The sequence below is a fragment of the Nematolebias whitei genome, chromosome 6, assembly GCF_014905685.2.
Source record: "Nematolebias whitei isolate Nwh7 chromosome 6, NemWhi1, whole genome shotgun sequence".
NCBI lineage: Eukaryota > Metazoa > Chordata > Actinopteri > Cyprinodontiformes > Rivulidae > Nematolebias > Nematolebias whitei.
In genome coordinates, this window is record NC_056503.1 from 27,795,738 (window position 1) to 27,818,856 (window position 23,119).

Genomic DNA, 23,119 nt, shown 5'->3' on the forward strand with positions numbered 1-23,119 from the left:
CCTGAAAACTGGATTCCTCTCCAAACCTGCAGCTCAATCCCTCATCTGCACGTCTGAGCTACAGGAAGCAGATCTGCACCGAGCGAACCCTTCAAACGGTTGATCCAAACCATGATTTGTTTGGTCTCTCTAAAAGGAAGTGAACTGCACCATGAATACATTAAACTTTGCACTTCCCCTTTATTCACTCCACATATACAAATCAGAATAACGTACAAAATGAACACATGATTCATTACAAAAAGTGTCTTTATTTAAACCCAGGGTACAATATCACAGATGTACAGGTGAACACATTAATGGGGTATTACTAGTATGAAAATGCAACTTTCAATTTCATTTCTTGAGTAAGAAAAGGAAGTGGGTCCTGAGCTTCCTGCAATAATAACACCAAAGTATTGTGCTGTGAACACTACGAGCGAAAGCAAATATGGAGAGATTTGAGAAGCCACAAAAATTTGCAATGTACTAAAAAAAAAAACGAAAAGCTAAAGCCGTTGCATGGAAAAAAAAATAAAAATCCCCAAACAGCACGTTTACGAGCTCAAAAGTATTACAGGGACACCTCTGGACTGGCTCTTCAGGATTCTCAGAGCTATCTACAAAACGTTTGGCCCTCAGCCGAACATGTCCTCGCGGTCAGCGTTGTAAATCTCTCCCTCTTGCAGCGAGGCAAAGTTCAAGAAGTGCGAGGGCCGATGGACTTCGTGGTAGAACTCTTTGGGGTTGGCCAGCTGCAGGTCGTACTTCATGTTGGGATCGTGGCGCACACCTAGTAACAAAAATAAATATTTTAATCAACTTTTTCCTGCAATTCACTACACATCTTCAGATATCAAATAAACCAACTACCGTAATTTCCGGTGTACAAGTCGCTACTTTTTTCTCACACTTTATACCCCGCGGTTTATGTGCAGAAGCATCTTATGCATTTTTTTTTTCATATTTTCATAAGTCATATTTTTATATTTTATTTTGATAGACTTCCTGCCATCTCTCTGCAACTTCCTGCCACTGACTAACATTTTCCTTTGACAGAGCTGGGGGCTCGTCGCTCCCAGCACCCCACCCCTCTTGGGGGCAGGCTTTTGTAACACAGAATGCCCTCAGGTATCCACATTTACAATGACACTTGCTCAGGGTTAATTTTCCTACCATAACGCCACCCACTCTGTCATCATGTGACCAGAAGTCTAACCATAATGACCAATGAGGTACTTCCGAGGACCATCCCCCAAGATAGATGTGCATTAATTTCTTCATATAGTTCCCATGTCTTTCCCGTATTTTGCGCTTCATGCACAGTCCTGTCCATTTGTTCAGCGATACATGGAAAATGCACGGAGAATTTCGTACGATGCAGCTTTCATGTTAAATTGATCTGGCTGTCAGATGAAAAATTTTCAAGGAGGAAACAGCTGCCACCAGTAAGCTTTGCATCAATGTGTCGGAGGTCAGGCATTGGAGACGCAAAGCAGTCAAGTCTGGTAATGTTTTAACAAAAGTTTTTAAATTATTTTTGTGTGACATCTTTCTGTGTACGGTAAATATGCATTTAAGTACCAGGATCTCATTTTAATCTTGGAGCAGAGAACAACGAACAGCGGAGAACAACAGGAAGGGTCTTCCCCCACCTTCTGTCATGAGAGCTCAGCGGAAAAGTTGTCAGATTTATTTTTAAAACGGTCAGTAAAGATTGATACATATTTAAATATATATATATTTTAATATTTCTGTGTATGGTAAATATGTGTTTAAATACCACATATACCATAAGTATCGAAAGTTATGTATGTAACTACGGTTCTATGAATCCCGGATGACCGCCAGAGGGCGGTGCTGAAAGCAGGAGGGATGAAATAGAACTCATTTAAGTGCACGCAATGGAGGAGACAAAAGGTGGGGGCTCTGCCTCCCTCCTCCTCATATGAGCAGTGCTGAGGAGAATCACGTCAAATTTATTTAACAATAATAATAATAATAATAATAATGTCATCACAATGTCAGCACTGTATGTTTCCATACAATGGCGAAATTAGTCTCTGCATTTAACCCATCCACCACCAGGTGGTGCAGTGGGCAGCTATTGAAAGCGCCCGGGGGGCAATTTGGGGGTGAGGCGTGCTGCCCAGAGACGCCACGTGATATGCAGTGACTGGGGATTGAACCTGGGACTTTCGGGTCCCAAGCCGGCTGCCCTGCCTCTACACCATCTCGCCCCCCTAGAAAGTACATTTAAAAACTGCAGCGGTTACCAAAATTGTTTAACAATAAAAATCAGTGGTACTAATTAACTGAATATTTACCGTATTTTCCCGGTACTACTTGACTTCAGGTCACATGACCTCGATAAGACTTCTGGTTAATATTTACCGGTATATGATATTTAAATAATTTCACTTAATGCCGGTGTTTGGCACTGTTCTGTCTGGTGATTATGCTTGGATAGTTCTAGTGTTCATTTTGTAGATTTAATGAATTTAACCATGATTCAGACTGCGAAGCATCATGAAGACTTCTGACGATCATTCAGTCGGTGAGTGTGTGTTGAAAGCAAGCTACAGCATATTCTGTGAAACACCACCTGGTGGCTGATTCTTGTACTACAACAAGAAAGTTGCACACTGCCGGAGCTGGGCACAGATCCTGACGATGAACAGTGGATGCCCGCGGCTAAATAACCGGAGCGTCTTATTTATGTACAAAATTACGGTTCAGCTTATATTTAGTGTCTGCGGCTTAGAGACAGGTGTGTTTTATAGCCCGAGAATTACGGTAGTCATAATACAAAGAACAAAAGTAAAGACTAAAATTACTGACCCATGAAGTTGTAGTTCCAGGAGACCTGGCCGGGCACCATGAAGAAGCCCAGGAAGCGATCAGAGAGAAGCATCTGTACCCTTTCATAGTGGGATGGAAGGTAACCTTTAGGGTTGTTGCCCTTGTCCGTGTTCTGTCGACCCCACTCGTACCCACTGGGTGTCAGTTTGTAGGCTGTGAGTGTACAGGAGCCAGGTGTGAAGCTGGAAGACAGGTAAGATGCTTTCAAGTTACAAAAACAGATAATTCATAGTAACAACCTGTTCATTAAGGTGCATTTGAGTGTTTTCAACTGTAAGACGTATTTTAATTGATTAAATTTACTACTTGCTTTTAAGATTAGTCTGGTAAACGTTAAGGATGCCTAAAAAAAATAGACCTACCTGCAAGTGATTATTATGGTTTTTTCTCCATCCCAGGACGGGTTATCAGCCATGACCTTTGCGTGCGTAGTAACGTCCTGGGGGGACAGCTGTGGCGACTCGTTGGGCTGTGTGTGGATCCAGCCGAGGGGCTCCATTTCCTGAAAAGCAAAAATCGGTTTTATAGACCTCTTGCAAATGCATTCAACACACATTTTATCATAAATTAACAAAAGATGAGTTGCGAGGACGGGTCTTACTTTGAGATATTCGTGGCCAGGCAGCTGGTTAGGGAGGTGGACGGTCTGATGCGTCCCCCACTGAGGCACCATGACGATACAGCGGATCTCCTTCACCTGGGGGTTGTCTGGTGGGCTGGTGCCGTACAGGTATCCTGCAATCTGAAATATGACATGGCCAGTGTTAACATGAGCTACAGTCTTTTATTACTTCACGGGAAAACATGAACAACACCGGTGTACCTGAGCCCTCAGATCTGAGATGCAGATAAACTTCTTGAGGACATTTTTGGGCAGAATGTAGGTGTATCCCGTCTCCTTGATGTCGTCAGATGACACGTAGATGTGGTTGGTCCGGAGATGGAGGTTGGCGGCAGATATGGCCCTGACACCAAAAAGACCAGCAGAATTAAAACAATCTGTAACTCACTAATAAAGAAACGATTACTGAACTGGTGCTACTCACCTGACTCTCCACTCGGTCTTAGAGGAGAAGGTCTGCGTCTCGTAGTTGGAGGTGGTGGAGGTGATGATCTCGTCTCCGTGCTTGTTGACGGTGCGGGTCTGCGTGGCGGTGAGCTGAGACTGTTCTTTGGTCTGCTTTTCAATCTCTGCGATTTGCTGCCGCTGCTGTGACGGGGCTGAGATCTCCATTCCCAGGATGATGTCACGGATCTCCGACTGGGTCAGCGAGGCCACGTTCACACTGGACAAAGAAACAAGAAGCTCTTAGAAAAACATGCAAGTCTATCTTTGTCTAACGAGTTAAATAATGGTTAATCTAATCCTGAATAAATCAACTTAGAGCAGCTCTTACTTGTTCTTTTTGCCATAATCAGCCAGAATGAGATCTTTGAGCTGCACTTCCACTTTGATCCACTCCTCATCGGTGAGCGTGGGCCAAATGTGATGGGGTTCAGTGATGGTCGTCTTATCAGGCTTCAGGATCACCTTCGCTCGGTCATTGTTGACATGGAGAGCTCTGAGGATCAGGATGAGACGGGAGAAGGCCTAGAAGAAGAGACAAAACAAACTACTTACACAAGGGAGTGAGTTGAAGGCTAATTAAAATAAATCATGTCTGATGGATCAAAGTTAAAGTCCTATAGGTTTTCTTAGGTTCCTGTATCTCATGGAGGGGTGAAACTCACTGTGTACGATGAAATGGTCTTCAGCCAATCATCGTAGAGGTTGAACAGGACCATCTGTGGTTCTGTCGCCTTCAAGATCAGGTCTCCAAACTTCTCCACCTTCAGACAGGCCTGGAAAGGCAGCTGCAACTCCGAGCCCTTGATCACGATGTTGGGGAAGTCGAGCAGATGGACCTAAACAGAGAACAAACATTACAGCTGCACCTTTATCTGAACCAACAGAATACATTTAAAGGACTTTGGTTCACATAGCAGTTTACAAGCATCCTGATGTCCCACCTCCAGAGGGTCCAACATCCCCTTCCTGGTTACAATGATCTGTTTTGGCTGCTCTTCAACGGGGAGGGAGCGAATCAGGGCAGCAACTTCTTCAGCTGTTTTCCACTTAGCCAGCTACAACAAAAATAAAACAGACAATTCCAATATGATCAAAATCTAAGCAGACGTGTCAAAGAATAAGATGTGACGAAGGTGCGTAATCTTTTATTTTGTTGAATAAATTGAGCGTGGGAAATATGCTACATGTGAGCACCTGTCCCAGACGTTTCTGTCCAGCCCACACAGACGTGTGAATGATCTTGAGGAAGAGTTGTCCAGTCCTGGGGTTGAAGATGAAAATGGCTCCATTGATGGGCTTCGTGGTCAAGTTTCCCTCAAAAGTCTGTAGAAACAGATTTGTTTTAAAAGGAATGGATTTATTTTATTTCACACATATTCTGACACTTTGTTTCCTTCTTTAGGTTAAAACAACAGTTCTCACCTTGTGGATGGTGACTCTGTACACATTTGTGTCATCCACAAACCAGATGATCTGGTTGGAGAAGAGTTCACCATAGTTCTGGGAGGACAGGTAAGGCTCAGTGGGCTCTGAAGAGTACAGCTGCAGACCTTTACGGATGCGCTCTCGGAGCACATAAAGAGCCGGGTTGGCCTTCATGATCTTGGCCATGGCCTGCTGGATCAGAGGCTTTCCTCCAGGGAACCAGTTACCATACGCACTGAAGAGAATAAACAAATTAAATAAAATGAGGAGCTGAGGTTTATTTTCTCATGAAATCCAGACAGATAACCACAATCTTCTCATAGGTCCATGTATAGTTAACAACTGTGATTTAAACCAACGTCAGTCCTGTTGACTGTTAGAGCCATGTACAGGAATCTGAGAAGGTTGTGTGAAGACGTTAAAGGCGAGTGAGGAACATTTGTGTGAAGGTTAACAAGCAGGTGTCAAAACCTAGTGAACGCTTCCAGCAATCTCTTAAGAGTTAATTATTATTGACAAGTGAACGAAGCAGCAAAATTAGAAATAAGGACACGGGACCGCATGGAATGTGAGTTTTAAACTAAACTAGAGAAATTTCATTTTCTGAGAAAATACAGAAGAACTTGCTGAAAAACAGCTGAAATTAACTAAAAAAAACATGCTGAAATATTGCTCAAATGGAAGATTAAGCCTAAATTAGCAGAAGAAAACAAAAAAGAACACATAATTCCTAATTAGGTTTAAATAAGCTGAAATTTGTACAAATATGAGAAAAGCAAAAAAAAAAAAAAAAAAGAGAAGCCAAATAGTACCTGAAAATGCATAAAAATGCTTAAACTACTAAAGAGCAGAAAAAAGCTGAAATATCATAAGCTGAAATTAGTATAAAGAAGTTAATTGACTGAAAGTAGCAAAAATTACCACGAAAAACTTGAATTTAACTGAAATCAGCTAAAAAATATATAGCTGAAAAGACAGAACAAGTTTAAATTAGCAGAAGAAAACAGAAAGAACATGTTTGCCCAATTAGGCTGAAATAGGCAACAATTTGTACAAAAAAGTGGAAATTATCTGAAAAAAGCTGAAATGAGAAAAAAAAAACTGCTGAAAAGTAGATTAAAAAGCAGAAAGAAGCTTAAATTAAAAGGAAGTAGAGAGAGATCATTTTTGTTGAATTAGGCTGAAAAAAGTTGAAATGAGTGCAAACAATGTGGAATTAGATGAAAAAGCTCAAATTAGCATACAAATAGCTAAATAGAAGCTGAAAAGAGTAGAAAAAGCTGAAACGTGCAGAAATAAGCTGAAAGCATAAAGAAGTTAGAAGAAGCACAAAGAAATAATCTGAAAGGATCACAAAACAGCTGAAAAACAGCTGAAAGTAGCTTTTTTTTTTAAATTTGCACAAGGAAGCAGAAAGAAGATGAAGCAGAACAAAATGTGAAAGGAGCAGTAAAAGGTTGTAAACAGATCTAAAGATATGAAGGATGTAAATGAGCTCAATTCATTTTCTGAGAAAAAAAAACAAAAAACGACCAAAAACGCTAAATATTTCAAAACGCTAAAGTTGCACCAATACCAAAAGTCATAGCAGGATTGTCCATAACAAGCTGAATGTTTTATGATTTGTTGAAATAACTTGAAAACTGCAGGACGAAAATCACGCCAAAATACGTACGGAAGAAAAATGGATCGTGTGAATGCTTCATAAACATTCACCCTATTGAATTTGTGAGGAATTTATGAAGAAAGCCATCCACACCTGTGCAGATTATAAGCCAGGTCTATGGCAATGAGCACTCCAGTGGGGGAGGGGTAGATACTCATGTTGTCTGTGGTGTAGTCCAGGAACTTGGCTCTGGCGTAGCGCTCAATGTCATGAGAGTCATAGTCTCCCCATCGGAGCTGAATGTCAATCCAGTATTTCTGTGTGGTGGTGCTGTCCATCACATCCCTGTGGGAGGAGGTCGGCTTTTTATTTCACATAAAATAATTGTTTTATTGTGCCAACTTATGGAACGAACAGTGTTGGTCTAAGTAGTAACATTGTCATAACTGACAGTTTTCCAGTCAAAAACACATTTGCAGCGATGCCAGCATTTCCTCACAAACCCTACTTTGAGTCAGCGAGCAGAGATGGTCGGGAGACGTTCCACTTGTATGATGCGAAGAGGAGGATGTCCGCGCAGGACGAGTTCATCTTGTACGACTTCCTGGGGTGGATGGTCTCCTTCTGCACAGTCTCAATCTCCAAAGCATCCAGCTCCTGGTCAAACACCTGGAAAAACAAAATATACATTTATTTATTCAATTGATCGGAAGTGTAAACAAACAAACATTTGAGTAAATAATCAGAACCAACCTGACAGAGATCCATGACGATGCTCTCATGAATCTTCTGCCACAAGTGAGCCCTGAAGATCTGAATGAGGGAGATCTTCAGAGTGGGAATCTTGCCGTGCATGAAGATGCCTGTCAAGTCAAGCTGCACTTGGAAACCCACATACACCTAAGGATAAAGAAAAACACGATGCTGTCAGTAATGAAACTCCTAAATGCGTACTAATAATATTTCCAGTCAGCTGGTATTAGTTCTTACGTTGGCCCTGTTGATGGTGGGCGACCACCAGAGAGTAAAGCGACGGTTTGGGATTTGGTTGAGACCAGATCTCTGAGCATTGGTCAACTTCTTCCATTTCATGGACTCTTCAAAACCACTGGCCTTTTCCCTGAAGACAAAAAAGACAATCAGGTGTGTCAACTCTTTCATGCACAACACACGAGTGGCGATGAGAAAAGACAGACCCCCCCGTCCTCTCCTTTCTCCTTCTGAGGCAATCTGTCACAGGCAGGCGTGCAATAGACAGACTCAGAAAAAGAAAGGAAGGGGCGAGGTCTGTCTTTTCCCATCGCTACTGCTCAGGGAGTAGGGATGAACAGAACAGATGAACAAATGTAGAAGATCAGAGAAAATGCTTAGGTGGAAAAATAAGTGAATCAGTTTAAAAAAAGAGAAAGTGGCTGAGTGCGGCTCACTCAGGTATAAGACAGACCCCCACCCCACCCCCTTTTCTTTCTCTTTCCGAGGCTGTCTGTCACAGCAGAGAAAGAGAATGGAAGAGTCAGGGCTGTATTTCCCAGTCATGTCCCAGAGACACACAACAGGCGGGCGCGCAACTGACAGACAGCCTCAGAAAAAGAAAGGAGGGGACAGGTGGGGGTCTGTCTTATACTTGAGTGAGCTGCACGAGTGACATGGATTGTTTATTTAAAATAATCAAGCACGACCCGAACCGCTGTTTCTTTTAGAGCGTTTAGAACATTGTTAAGAACATTGCAAGAGTGTGGGAAGGGTTTATAAAGCCCTAAAATACATATAAATACTAAAATAAATGCAGCGTCCCTACTGGAAGGATTTTCACCCATCGCGGGGGTGTCTGGAACATAATTTTTTTTTTTTTTTTTTCATTTAGCCTTTATTTATCCAGGTTAGTCTCATTGAGCCACGAGAACTCATTTTCAAGAGAGACCTGTTTAGGGAGCACATGGTGGTCTGGAACATAATCCCCGAGATAAGTGAGGGATTACTCTAGTATAAAATAAATATTATGGAAAATCTCTGTGTTTAAGGCTCTCACCAGAAGAGACCCTCCCAGGTGGGGAAATAAGTGCCCTTGAAGAGCGTGTGCTCCAGGATGCCCTCCACACCACCCAGTGCCTGGATCATGTCTGTGCGGTAGTTGTTCAGGTTCCACAGTTTACCGTCATGTCTCTGGTGAGTCCACCAGAATGGATTCTGCTTCAGCACCTGCGGTCAAGACAGAGACTACAAGATCACAAAACGCCTCCTGGCTCTAGACATTAAACACTGATGCGTCATTTTTGTTTGTTAAGATGAAACTGAGAAGACTTGTCAAAGCCCAGACAACTGTAATGTTTATGGGCTGGAAAACCTGCATAAAATCTTCTTAAACTTCACCAGTTCAGATTATAAACACACCTCATCAGCCTTTTTTGTACCTGATACTGTTTGAAATCTGTCCTGACTCTCCAGCCCTTGTCGTAGGCCAGCGTGTGTCTGTCCTTCTGGAAAAGTGTGTTGATTCGAGGTATTCCTCTGTCCCACGAGTCCTCCAAATCCTCCAAGGTGAGACGTCTGGTGCAAAGAAGAGACATTTGAACAGACTTAGGTCAAAGTAAGTCAAAAAGAACATCTTATGTTTTTGTGGACGTCTTTCTAAAACCGACGAGCTGCTCTGACTCGGAGCGTACCTGTTCTGGGTAATGGCCTCCTGTCTCTTGAGGGCGTACTCAGCCCAGACTCTCTGCGAGTCAATGAACTCGCTCTCCCATGGCTGAATGTAACGATACAAGTTGGGAATGAGCTGGTCTTCCTCGTGGCTCATTCCAGATCTGAAGTGGGTGATGCCTACATCTGTCTGCTTGGACCACCTGGCAGAAAGAGAAGCAACAAAATTACCTGGTTGTTCAAGCGTCAAACAAATTCACAGGCAAGAGGGGAAATGATCAAATAGCTGCATCCGTACCGCAGGTCTGACTGTGGGATGAGCACGTGTCCCATGGACAGCATGCCGAGGCCTCCCAACTCTTTTGGCGTGTAGAAGACCACTGGAGGGAAGCGGCTGGGCATTTTGGAGTTGAGACCAATCTTGATACGCGTCTGAATCTTGTTCTCACACTTCACCAGAAGATCCAGGAGCTCCTGTGTGTTGACCACAGCCTCACGGAAGTACGTCATCAGACCGATCAGAGCGGTGTTCCACTTGTTTACAATCTGGACGCAAGAACAAGAGACTCGTTGTTTCATTTTGTACTGAAAGGCTTCTCTTTCTTTTCCTTTTTCATCCACCGTAGTTTATGGGAGTCAAGAGTTTTTCTAACCTTGGTGAAAGTTGTGGACCCAGAGGCCATCAGGATCTGACGCACTCTGTTGTGGAAGCGCTGCATTGATTCGTCGTCCACACGCAGGAAACACTGTGCTGTCCTCTCTTTAGTTACCTGCACCAGAAAAAAATAAAAATCAGATCTGTTTGAGTGCTCGTGTTTTATTGTTTGTATTTTTGTGAAATTTGTCCTGTTAAACTATTGAAACACTTTGGAGTTTACGCTCACCTCATTCTGCAGGTTCCAGACTCCATCCTTGTGAGTGAACTCCTCATAGCTGGTGCGACACTTGGGGAGGATGCGGCACTCAAATCCACACATGTTAAAGAGCAGGTTGGGGTTGTCTTTGCTGTAAACTGACACAAAGCTGTTCTCCCACTGCACAGTGGTCACAGATCTGGGCAGGCGATTTTTGATGTCCCAAAACACTGCTCGCCCACTGGACAAATAAAGATTAAAGAGACTTTTCTCAAACTCTATGACGACCTCGTAAAATGAGTCAAATGTTTTTCATAGAATGACCTATTTTCCAATAAAAACACCTGCATGGTTAAGTGTTTTATGATAAACTCACAGGTTGACATCGTGCTTCATTAGTCTCATCCGAGCATCTCGAGGCCAGCACTTCTTGTTGTTGTAACCCACTATGTTCTCATTGTTGGGGTCTGGATGCTCTGTCAGGTACCGCTGAATCAGGTCCCTGGCCTCGTCGGCTGAGAACCTGCAGAATCAACAAATGAGATGTCACTACTTTGAATGTATTGAATCGTCAGGCAAAACAAAGCAAGTTAGAAGTAACCCTCTGATCGTTTCGATAACCCAACCCCACCTGAAGAAGATGTGTATGCGGTCGATGTAGCGGCAGTACAGTCTGATTGGATGGGCGCTCTCGGTGGTGGTGTCTTGGAAACTGAGGAAGTCGTTGGGCATCTGCGGTGGACCAGCCATCTCGCTGGCACGGTGTAATCCGAGCACCAGCAGGTCCATAACGAGGCCATAATACTGAACAATGAACGAGGCAAACTGGAGCCCCCTGATGATGCCATAGGAGTTGGTGTGGTTCATGTCCTACGAGAACAATGAAATAAAAAGCTTTAATACCAATAAAACCATGGCAGCAGCAAAACATATCGTGTTTAAAAAGATCAACATATCTACCTTGTAGTTTATGACCACATTGTTCTTGGCTGTCATGTAATCAGCAATGTTGTGGTCAACAATGAGACGCAGCAGCCTATTGAGCAACGTCAGATCAATCTTCTCATACATCTTCTCAAAGCGAGACTCCAGCATCACGTTACACTCTCCCTCTGCAGTTTCCCACACGTCCTGCAAGTTGTTGATGCCTGAAAACAAACAGATTTTAAGACTGTTGATGAGATTTATACACCAATTATTTCCACAGTGAAGTAAATGATCTCACTATAAAACATCTGAATACAAAGCCTAAAGCAAGGGCATGATGAAGGTGGAGGCAGCATCGATAAAGAGCTCAGCCAGAAAAGAAGTCACAAACTTGGATAAAATTTTACAAAATGTCTGCAAGCACAAGACAAAAAAACTCTTACCAAAGATATCGAGAAAGAAAAGGAAGATAGTCACTAGATTACCTACTGAAGCTAACATCAGTCAAACGAAATGCTGCTAGAAGAGTTGAAAAAATGACGCCAAGAAAATTTGGATGGACAAAATTACATCAAGATCTCCCTACAACGACTGGAGCAAGTGGTTAAAGACCAAATTTCAAAACATAAGTAGCAAATGGAACAAACAGAAGACAACCAGCATGGTAGAATATAGTCATGAGACACCAGAGGGCGCTGCGGTACCTGGTTCACTGATATGGAGCTTTTGTATAAATTATTTATTATAAATATTATATGTTTTTTTATTATTATTACATTTTAATTTTTATTATTATTATATTTATTATTTTTATCATCCATATTTCAAGGATTCAAGGATTTTTTATTGTCATAGCAGCTCACATTTTCATGTTTATGGTACAAAATTCGGACTCAGGTCCCAGATCAAGAAGCCTAACAATTAGCAAATAAATAAATAAATACAAAAGAGTACAAATATATATAATAAATACTGTAAAAAAAAGTTAAATGAAGCTGAATTAAGCGCAGCTCGAGTTCAGCAGTCTGACAGTTGCAGGGAAGAAACTATTTCTGAGCCTGGTGGTCTTGCTCTGAATGATCCTAAGCTTGAGGGGAGGGGCTGGAACAGACGGTGTGCAGGATGGGTGGAGTCCTTCATGATGCGGAGTGCCCTCCCTCTGCATTGTGAAGTGTAGAGGTCTGAGGTGGTGAATGAATGGTGTATTTGAATGAATGAGTGACGGATGTGGAGTATCGCAAATATGTATTATAATAAAATGTAAAATTGTTGAACTAGTTTCTAAAAAAACATTGAATTGAGTTGGATTCCACTTATATGTGTAACTTTTATTTCATTGTGCAATTTTATTTTATTCTTCTCATAAATACTTGTGACACCATGAGGTCCTACTTTAGAGAACGTTGTGTTTTGAAAAGATAAATAGAAAGTAAAAGGCCTGAAGCAAACGTTACCTTGGCACCACTTGTAGACCAGCAGAGGTGGTGGTTCAGTGTCGGCAGGTTTGATCCACGGTGGGAAAAGACGCCTCTTGTCTGCCTCGTACCACAGGTACTGATCCAGGTAGGCATCTGTGATCTTCTCCAAAGGTTCCACATCGTACACTGGTACAAGGTGGCTGTACAAGTCCATGAACTCAATACCAACCTGAAACAGAAGAAAATGTCCTGAAACTGACAGGAGAATAAAACATACGGGAAAGGTCAGAGCAGGATGTACTTTCTAAGACTGCGGTCCTTCAACATCAGCTGAGCTCTTTTTACAGAACTGTAGTAGCATGTGCTTTGGGGTGGTCACCTGGGGGGGTGTTCACATCAGATAAACAAAGACTTAAACTGATTTAAAAACACGAGCTCCACTAATGGAATAACTGAGGAGTGGGTTGAGCAGGTGGCTGAAGTGAGGACACCAAGAATAAAAGCCATTATGAACAACATTGTGCACCCACTTCATGCCCTGGAGGAGTTTCAGAGCTCCTTCAGTTGCTGGCTGACTGCACCAAAGTGCAAGACTGAACGTTATCATAGGTCTTTCCTGACAGCTTCCACCAAGCTCTTTAATGAGCAATGAAGACATGTACTAAATGTTTGCTGCTAAAAGTACCCCTCTATATTGGTTCAATGTATTTTGATGCATCAAAATTCATGCTCAGTAATCCAGTTTTAAAAAATCCAACAAAGTTCAGTCAGGTCATCTGGACGGTTTCTTATTTTTTGCTGAGACATTTCATCCTTCGGACTGATGAAGTCCTTTGGATGAAGGACGAAACCTCTCAACACAAAAAAGAAACCATCCAGATGACCTGACTGAACTTTGTTGGATTTTGTTTCCCATTTTTTAAATCATTATTTTAGTATTTGTGTATTTTTGTTTTTTAAATAGTTTAGTATTAATACTTTGTATTAATCTTAGAGATGCTGTTGTCTGTATGACATAACTGCTGTGACCCTGTAATTTCCATATTTTGTAATATCCTGTAATCAATCCATCCATGTAAGAACCTCTTTATAATGAAAACATTAAACTCTGTTTCCCCTACCATTATACAAGTGGGGTGCCCCATCCTGTCAACAGAACTAAGCACCCCGCCTACCAAACCACAAACCCACCCCCAGCACTGACATAGCGCTAATCTAGCCACGTGCAATAAAGGCGCTCTAGCTAAAAAGCTAAAGGTGCCTCTTCCCTCACGCTGAATACCCCCCACCCCCACACTCAAAAACTGTTGGTACAAGCTGTACACAGACATGTCTCCGTCCACCCCAAATGTTCTGTGCTCTAAAAGTTGTGCGTTAAAAAAATTGTTTACTAATATTTTTGTCTGTGGCTAAACGCCTGCACTTGTGTGTGCTGACCTCCTTGAACGCTCTCTGCGTGAGCAGGTGACGTTTGATCCTGGACAGAGCTTCGTGAGGGTTGTCATAGGCCTGCTCGATCAAACCCAGCTCCTCCCTCTGACTCTGGTTCAGACGAGACTTCACACTACAAGACACACACACACACACACACACACACACACAAATTTAATAAATCTTAAAAACAAGTTGGACAGCTGACAGAGTAGACCATATCCTCTACATGTTCACCTGTATGCCTCTTTGAGCCTCTCCAGGGCCAGGATCAGCAGCTTGGTGTCATGTTTGTAGGACAATGGGGGGAAAGGTATGGGAGAGAACCGCCGACTCTCCAGCCAGTGCACCGTGGTGGTGTAAATCGCCACAGCCTCTTCTGCTGTTATGTAGGGGCCATCCTGGAAGCCAAAAATATAAAGTTCAATCCAAAATAAAAGGATTAAAGAAAAAGCTTAAACTGTTTAGATAATATAAAGCACATTTTGTTAGATCCTTAAAGTCCTTACAGTCAAAAGAACCAATATGTGAACAGTGATGGGCCAACTGCAGTGAGTAATAAAAGACCAATGCAAGTGTGCCTTCGTAAGGATTCCTTAAAACAGGACATTGATTTTGTTATGTGCATTACACTCATTTGTTTTGTCTAGCTTCAGTGCATTAATTTGAACCAGAAGGACAATTATGGTAAGAAACTAAATGTAACAAAATTAGTGCACCAGTTTTCTTTTTTAATCAATGAAATAAATAAATAAAAAACACCCTGCTGCGTTACCTTCAGGTAGTTGTGCTGTCGCTCCTGCTCAGCTTTCAGGTACAGACGGGTCAACCTGCCCAGGTTCTTTTTGCACACCGTCTTGTCCACGGTGGCTCCTCTGCGAATTCGCTCACGGTTGTAGTGAGCCGTGTTTGTCCACCAGTCAGCTTTGGCCTTCACGTACCGTAGGATCATGTTCTCAATGGGAGTGGGAAGGCCGGGGACCTAAAAAAAAAAAAAGACCAAGACTGCATTTTAAATCATCTTTATAATATCTGAAAATATGGCAACTATTTTTTACAAGATTCTTGATCAGGACTATGTTATCAACTATATCTAAATACACAAGCTGCTTAAATATGATGTTCTAAAAACTTAACAGTTTTGAGTAATGATATTATTTTTTGAATTTCAACTTACTACACAGTTAGATCAATCTTAAGATTTAGCAGAACGGGGAATACACCCATATGTACAGTGCCTTGTGAAAGTATTCGGCCCCCTGGAACTTTTCAACCTGTTGCCACATTTCAGGCTTCAAACATAAAGATATAAAATTTTAATTTTTTTAATAATCAACAACAAGTGAGACACAATCGTTAAGTGGAATGAAATTTATTGGATGTGTCAAACTTTTTTAACAAATAAAAAACTGAAAAGTGGGGCGTGCAATATTATTCGGCCCCCTTGCGTTAATACTTTGTAGCGCCGCCTTTTGCTGCAGTTCCAGCTGCAAGTCTCTTGAGGTATGTCTCTATCAGTTTTGCACATGGAGACACTGAAATTCTTGCCCATTCTTCTTTGTAAAACAGCTCGAGCTCAGTGAGGTTGGATGGAGAGCGTTTGTGAACAGCAGTCTTCAGCTCTTTCCACAGATTCTCGATTGGATTCAGGTCTGGACTTTGACTTGGCCATTCCAACACCTGGATACGTTTATTTGTGAACCATTCCATTGTAGATTTGCTTTATGTTTTGGATCATTGTCTTGTTGGAAGATAAATCTCTGTCCCAGTCTCAGGTCTCTTGCAGACTCAAACAGGTTTTCTTCCAGAATGGTCCTGTATTTGGCCCCATCCATCTTCCCATCAATTCTGACCATCTTCCCGGTCCCTGTTGATGAAAAGCAGGTCCAAACCATGATGCTGCCACCACCATGTTTGACAGTGGGGATGGTGTGTTCAGGGTGATGAGCTGTGTTGCTTTTACGCCAAACATATCATTTTGCATTGTGGCCAAACAGTTGGATTTTGGTTTCATGTGACCAGAGCACCTTCTTCCACATGTTTGGTGTGTCTCCCAGGTGCTTGTGGCAAACTTTAAACAACACTTTTTATGGATATCTTTGAGAAATGGCTTTCTTCTTGCCACTCTTCCATAAAGGCCAGATTTGTGCAGTGTACGACTGATTGTTGTCCTATGGACAGACTCTCTCACCTCAGCTGTAGATCTCTGCAGTTCATCCAGAGTGATCATGGGCCTCTTGGCTGCATCTCTGATCAGTCTTCTCCTTGTTCCAGATGAAAGTTTAGAGGGACGGCCGGGTCTTGGTAGATTTTTAGTGGTCTGATACTCCTTCCATTTCAATATGATTGCTTACACAGTGCTCCTTGGGATGTTTAAAGCTTGGGAAATCTTTTTGTATCCAAATCCGGCTTTAAACTTCTCCACAACAGTATCTCGGACCTGCCTGGTGTGTTCAGAGCAGGTGCATTTATACGGAGACTTGATTACACACAGGTGGATTCTATTTATCATCATCAGTCATTTGGGACAACATTGGATCATTCATAGATCTTCACTGAACTTCTGGAGTGAGTTTGCTGCACTGAAAGTAAAGGGGCCGAGTAATATTGCACGCCCCACTTTTCAGTTTTTTATTTGTTAAAAAAGTTTGACACATCCAATAAATTTCATTCCACTTCACGATTGTGTCCCACTTGTTGTTGATTCTTCACAAAAAATTAAATTTTATATTTTTAAGTTTGAAGCCTGAAATTTGGCAAAAGATTGAAAAGTTCAAGGGGGCCGAATACTTTCGCAAGGCACTGTAGTTAGTTAGTGGAAGATAACCGTGAGCCACTGACCTTCCATGGGATGTTTGCCTTCCAGCATCTCCAGGATTCGCTGAGATGCTGCAGGATGGTTCTGGCCTTGTTCTGCTTGATACCTTCAGGCATCATATCCAGGATGTCGTGCATCACTGCAGCACGCAACTCCAGGTCAAAGTGGGACTCTACACGCTGTTTGGTCACGGTCTTGGCCACACCCTTTGAGTGGCGTCCTGTGGAGATAAAAAAGAATAAAGTTGATTAAAGTGGCTAACTTCCTCTCACTTGTTATATTTACATGCTTGCATCACAGCACCCCACAGTTAAAATGAAAAGATGACACCGTGCCTTCAAACTGCCTGGCCAGGAGATTTCCAAGCCACCTCTCCAACAGTGGAGTAATGCCCCTCATGAAGAAGAGCCACACTCTCCAGCCAGCGGCCCAGAAGCCACAACCAGGACCTTTGCCCACAGGACCCTGATGAAAAACACAAAATGACTGAATACAGCTTCAAAGTGCAGAGAACTTGGCAAAGAATCTGTTCTAATACACCAAGTTTTCTTACAGTGTTGAATCGGTAGTAGATGAGATGTTTTAGGTCTTTGCACATCCGGATTTGCCTCATCAGCTTGTACTTGTAGCGATACATGCCTGTCAGCTGACCCACATGAGCAAAGATGTACTGCAGCCCGTCAGACAACTAAAACACAGAAATAAAGCAACATACAAGGTCATCGTGTGAAACAAACACTGGGAACAAAGATACTTGAAGTTGAGGAAAATATTAAATTTAAACACTTGAAATGCTCATTGGTGTACTCTTCTGTTTAATACTGCAAGCAATTAAACTATGATACAAAACTTCACTTCATTACAGAAAAATCTTATATAATGAAGGTCAACCAATAGTCGATGTGTTTTGTTGCTCAAACTGATCACACAATAAAGGGACTTGAATTACAGAGAAGTGTAGAAAGCCTGGAAATGTAATAAGATGAGCAATGAAAAACAAACCTGGAAAGCGTCAACATTTCCCAGTCTGTACTGAACGTGGCTGTCCACCACCAGCTTGCTGAGACGCAGCACCTCTCTGCACAGATGGAAGGCGTTGCCAAATCTGGACTTCTTTCGCTCCTGGAGGACAAACAACAAGGCAGAAGTCAGAATTGGCTCAAATACTGTACCTGAACCATTTTCACACCTAAATTCTTAGAATTAACAACAAAATGCTCTGGTCTGATTTGTTGTTTTGTTTACTTGATGGAATGTATGTGGGAATGTGCAATTCATTCAACCTTTATTTAGACAGGTTAATCCCATTGAGCCTCAAGGACTCATTTACGAGACCTGAAATATGTGTTATTGAGTAATATGCGTTTTTATTGAGCAAGAGGTATTTTTATTTATTTAATTGTAGTGTTCACATGAATTTAGTGTTTGTAGCATTTAGGTGTGGAAGAACTTTGTTTAGTGCACAATGTCCAAGACAAATTTCCCATTGTGGACAATAAAGTAAGCATTACTTACATGCATACATGCATTGACCTCCATCCACAGCCCTCCATCCATCCATGCACTGCCCCCCACCCATTGTCATCTATCCATCCATTGACATCCAACCACCTATACAATGCCCTCCACCCATCCATGCAATGCCCTCCATCCATTGCCCTCCATCTATCCATGCATTGCCCTCCACCCATTGCCCTTCGCCCATTGTCATCCATCCATCCATACATTGCCCTCTATCCATCCATGCATTGCCGTCCATCCATTGTCATCCATCCATTGCCATCCATTGCCCTCCATCCATCCATCCATCCATCCATGCACAGTCCTTCATCTATCGTCATCCATCCATCCATACATTGCCATCCATCCAATAAAAGAAATGTGTAACTTTAGACTGTTTTCAGGCATGAAGCCCCAGGTTTTTCATGATTTCATAGTCAAGAATTATTGTGAAATAAGTTTAACAAATCTGCCTTAGAAACTTTACCTTGGTGGTCAGTGTCTTCACGGGTTTCAGGTTGAAGTTGTAGTCCAGATGCAGGTAGTTAAGATTCTTACGGTGAATGAGCAGATTGAGCATGTTGTAGCCCTGCCTGCACACCTGCAGGCCGACCTCCACCCAGTCCAGCTTAGTGGACTGAAAGAACTTTGTGGCTTTGAAGGAGCGGAACAGATATCTGAAAGATAACAGAAGAAGAGATATTTTACAAAAAAAAAGGTATGATGAAAAAAAAAATAGAGAGAAGACCGATTTAAATTTGAAAGACAAGAAACAGAAAATCAAAAATATATCCAGTAATTGTCACCTTTTCTTTTGAGCCTTGGGCGGTCTGTGTTTGAGTGCATTGAGCACATAGTATTTCAGCAGTTTCTGGTACGAAACACGTACTTTCACCGGCTGTCCTGCAGGGCAATGCTCTCGGTACCTGTATGTATATTTCACGCTTATTTCTTTCTCAAAATGTATGTTATAATTGACCTACAATTATAATTTTTATACAAATAGCCAAGCAATTTTAAAATAATGAAACAAATTCGCTCTTGCTCCAATGATGATCGTTAGCTTACCAGTTCTTGACCAGAGGGATATCGATGGCTCGCCTTGTGCGACCAGAGCGGAGATTGAAGGGTCTTGGAGCCCAAAGCAGAGCAATGCCGTTAGCTGTGTTGTCAGTGTAGAGTGGAGTCTCTTTGAGGAAGGGCTCCACATATTCAGGAAGCTCAAACTCCTCATCATCATCAGGGAGGGGCTCCTGGCTCTACAAGTAGAAACAAAAACATTGAAGGGTTTTGACTAAAAAAAAAAAAAAAAAAAAAAAAAAAAAAAAAACCCATTATTTATCAAAATCATAAAAAATATATATACAACTGAAAGAAATATCTGAATGGCGATGAGTAATCTGCAGTTGCAGCCAGGAATAAATTAAAAAGGTCACCATTCATTTTAATATTCCTCTTGTTCTTACGCACAGACAAGCAGGCAATGCAAGTGCGTCTTCGTAAGAGGACATAAATGATAAAGACCCATAACAGTATCTCTTACAACCAGCTCTCAGCTCTTAAAATAAAGAGGCAGTATGCAGCACAAACCTTGACAGAATGTCTGTGAGAAATAGGGTTGATCAGTGGATCAAAGTAGAACGCAGGAAGATCTGGATCCTCTGTTTTGATAAATACCACATTTGGTGTATGGTACCTGCAGAACGAGTTGCACAAGTGTCCAGTTGATACAGCCAACAGACAATGTAATAAATTTAGCAACATGAACAATCAAGTCAAATATTTTACCAGTATTTCACCAACCTAATTATCATGACTCAATAAATAAGTTTCAATTATGTTTTGTTTAAATAACTCATTTATTCTTACCAGGTGAGGTGCACATGATGTGGTAAGTTGTTGTACAAGTAGGGGAAAGCAATTTTGTACTCTGTCCTGATGGGCTGACGGATGATGATTTTGTTGATGTCGTTGAACTCGTTCCAGTCTTCATCCCTGCAGAAAATACAAACATAATTAGCTAAGAGAAACCATTTAGTTTCGGTTTTACTCTTTAGCAAAGATGATTTATTAAATTCCACAAAAACATCTTGTTTAACAAGTACATTTATGTTTGTAAACAGGAAAACATTCAAGTTGTAAAGGCCCAAAAATGTCAAGTTTAAATTCAGTTGTCTATCGTTTCCTTTATATAAAGCAGCACTTACTGGAGGTTAATGTCTCTGACCAGCGGCTCAAACTTTGGTCCTCCTGGGATGGCCATGTTCAAGGCTTTAGATGTGAAAAAGGCCTTGAGGTCAAACAGATAAAAGTAATTAAAATCCACCAGGTCTGTCATAAGCTGATTGGCCAGACGATACAGTGTGGACATCATGGGCAGGGTGAACTGCCAGCGACGGTAAGTGGTGCCATTCACAAACCTGAACAAGACAAAAACAAGTTTGAATTTTCAAGCCAAGCAACAGCTGAAATAATGAGCTTGTATATGTAATAGAGGACTCACTTGGTAGTGTCTTTGAGGGGCTGATGCTCATAGAACCAATCCACAACGGGAGAATCTTCCTCGTTATCGAGCTCCATTTGGATGGCCTCCAGAGGCTCCACATCAAGGATGTTGTCAGCATAGTCCAGCGGCGGCTCCTCGTCATCAAATGGAGGAAAGCGCATTCTCTTGAAGTGTCGTCGATCACGTTTCTCACGACGCATCATGATCCACATGGTGCTGAAATTTTTTTTAAAGGAATAACGCTGACTATTGATATCAAAGAAACATTGTTGTGCACATTCCATTTGATGTTCATTTTGGGTTATACCCTGACAAACAAAGTGAGACCACATTTAAGTATAGGATGTCAAACTTATTCTTACCCCCACTGGGCAATGTAGACAGGCTCTATAACCCATGGGATTTCATTCACAAAGGAAATGGCTCCAGTGATGTGATAGAGCACAGGAACATCTCGGATTTGTTCCCAGGGCATCGGCATGTTTTCAAGCAGTTTCAGCACTGCGTGGGGCATGTACTTGAGGGCACTGTTCAGCAAGAATATAGAATATGTACACGCAAAGATATCAAAAGAAGCAGAAATAGTGTAATCAAAACCAGTGAGCATATTAGACCATGCAAACGATTGATACTGTTAGTATATTGTTTACTTAGAATTAATAAACTTGCATTTTGCATGAATGTAAAAGCAATTTTTTTTTACCCAAGGTACACCCTTTTGTCATGTCGGAACTTTCTGTTGGTCATATCTCCATGGTCCCTAATGATCTTGCGGACATGTTCAGGGGGCATGTCCTCCTTCTGGGCATCCACAAAGCCAAACTTTCTTTTTTCTGCGTAGCGCTTGGCCTGCAATTGCTGCCATTTCCTTGCTGTAAGATTAAGATCCATTTTAAATATCCTTTCACAAACATATGTAAAGGGAAATCTATATGTCTTTATGTTCTGAACTGAACTACAACAAAACAAAGTACCTTTTTCTTGCAGCTTCTCCTCAGACATGTAATCCGGGACAGGTGCGGAAGGGGGGACAATTGGGGCAACACCTGGGGGGACAATCGGGGGGACAAGAACAGGAGGTACGCCTGGTGGCATCCCTGGAGGGAGCCCTCTGTAAGGAAAAGGCGCTGCCATTGTGCCTCACCAACCTAGAGGAAGTTTAAAGAAAGATGAGCCAAATTTTTAAAAATCGTCGAAAGTAAAACAAACAAACAAACAAAAAAAACTTAAATTTAAACAGTTTTGAACTCATATTTACGTGAAAACATAAAAAAACTGTAAATCTCAGGCATTTAATTTGATTATATTATTAGTTTTATCTATTAAAAAACGAGATGAGCTTGTTGTGGAGAATACTAGTTAGCTAAGTTAGCTCAACATGGCGGCACAGCACATGCTACAGATGTTTAACAACATTGTTTACACAACTCAAACCTTATTATTGACAGAAGTTCACATTCTCTTTTCACTTTAAAGAATTAACACAATAAGATACACGATTCTGCAATATATTTGTAGACGCATTTTGATTACTTTGAGTGCAGCTCTTTTTTGAGGGAGAAGCTAAGCGCTAACATTAGCATAGCGGCTAACATCTAAGCGTTGACAATTAACGAAAGCGTACAAAAAAAAAACCCACCCACCTCTACCTGCGTTCCAAGGACAGTCTTTGTGTTTTAAACACAGCCTTGATCTACTTACAGTAAGCCACTACAACATTTCGTTTTGTCTGTGACTGTATTGCGTATTTGTTTCCTGCGTCAGTAAGCAGTTTTTACGAAGCTACATAACACAAAACGGTAACCACACGTTCAACGCATCTCTAGGGTATTCACGGACAGCAGTTACGTTGGATATATTGACTACCTCCCTCACATTCCCAGAGGCGGACGTACGCTGAAAAAGATACGTAAAGGTAGGACATGAATATCCGGATGGTGATTTCCGGCTCACTACTGATCCCTGCCGTGCTGGAGTCCCGTTTGCTGCTTTAAACACACTTTTTATTTTTTTTTTTATTTTTTTTTTAACTTTACTGAACTACTGAACATACAGAACAACTTTAAACACACTTGTTGTTAAAT

At 41.7% G+C, this 23,119-nt stretch overlaps 1 protein-coding gene across 1 annotated transcript; it reads right to left on the reverse strand.

Moving 5' to 3' along the window:
* Positions 1-184: 184 nt before the first annotated feature.
* prpf8 (pre-mRNA processing factor 8) lies at positions 185-22,858 on the reverse strand. The gene is made up of 43 exons (XM_037677467.1): positions 22,679-22,858; positions 22,010-22,183; positions 21,739-21,907; positions 21,398-21,562; positions 21,033-21,251; positions 20,737-20,949; positions 20,399-20,524; positions 20,120-20,225; positions 19,598-19,788; positions 19,336-19,455; positions 19,017-19,206; positions 18,032-18,151; positions 17,583-17,717; positions 17,365-17,494; positions 17,053-17,249; positions 14,987-15,193; positions 14,449-14,612; positions 14,218-14,344; positions 12,817-13,009; positions 11,396-11,583; positions 11,067-11,305; positions 10,812-10,958; positions 10,466-10,676; positions 10,235-10,351; positions 9,880-10,127; positions 9,605-9,784; positions 9,353-9,488; positions 8,971-9,140; positions 7,932-8,061; positions 7,695-7,841; positions 7,450-7,610; positions 7,095-7,286; positions 5,333-5,570; positions 5,105-5,233; positions 4,852-4,965; positions 4,573-4,746; positions 4,239-4,432; positions 3,888-4,127; positions 3,665-3,806; positions 3,443-3,583; positions 3,204-3,343; positions 2,821-3,023; positions 185-772 (listed from the first exon to the last, which is right to left on the reverse strand). Exons 2-43 carry the CDS (start codon positions 22,167-22,169, stop codon positions 618-620), a joined length of 7,068 nt encoding a protein of 2,355 aa, XP_037533395.1. The 5' UTR covers positions 22,170-22,183; positions 22,679-22,858; the 3' UTR covers positions 185-617.
* Positions 22,859-23,119: the final 261 nt, after the last annotated feature.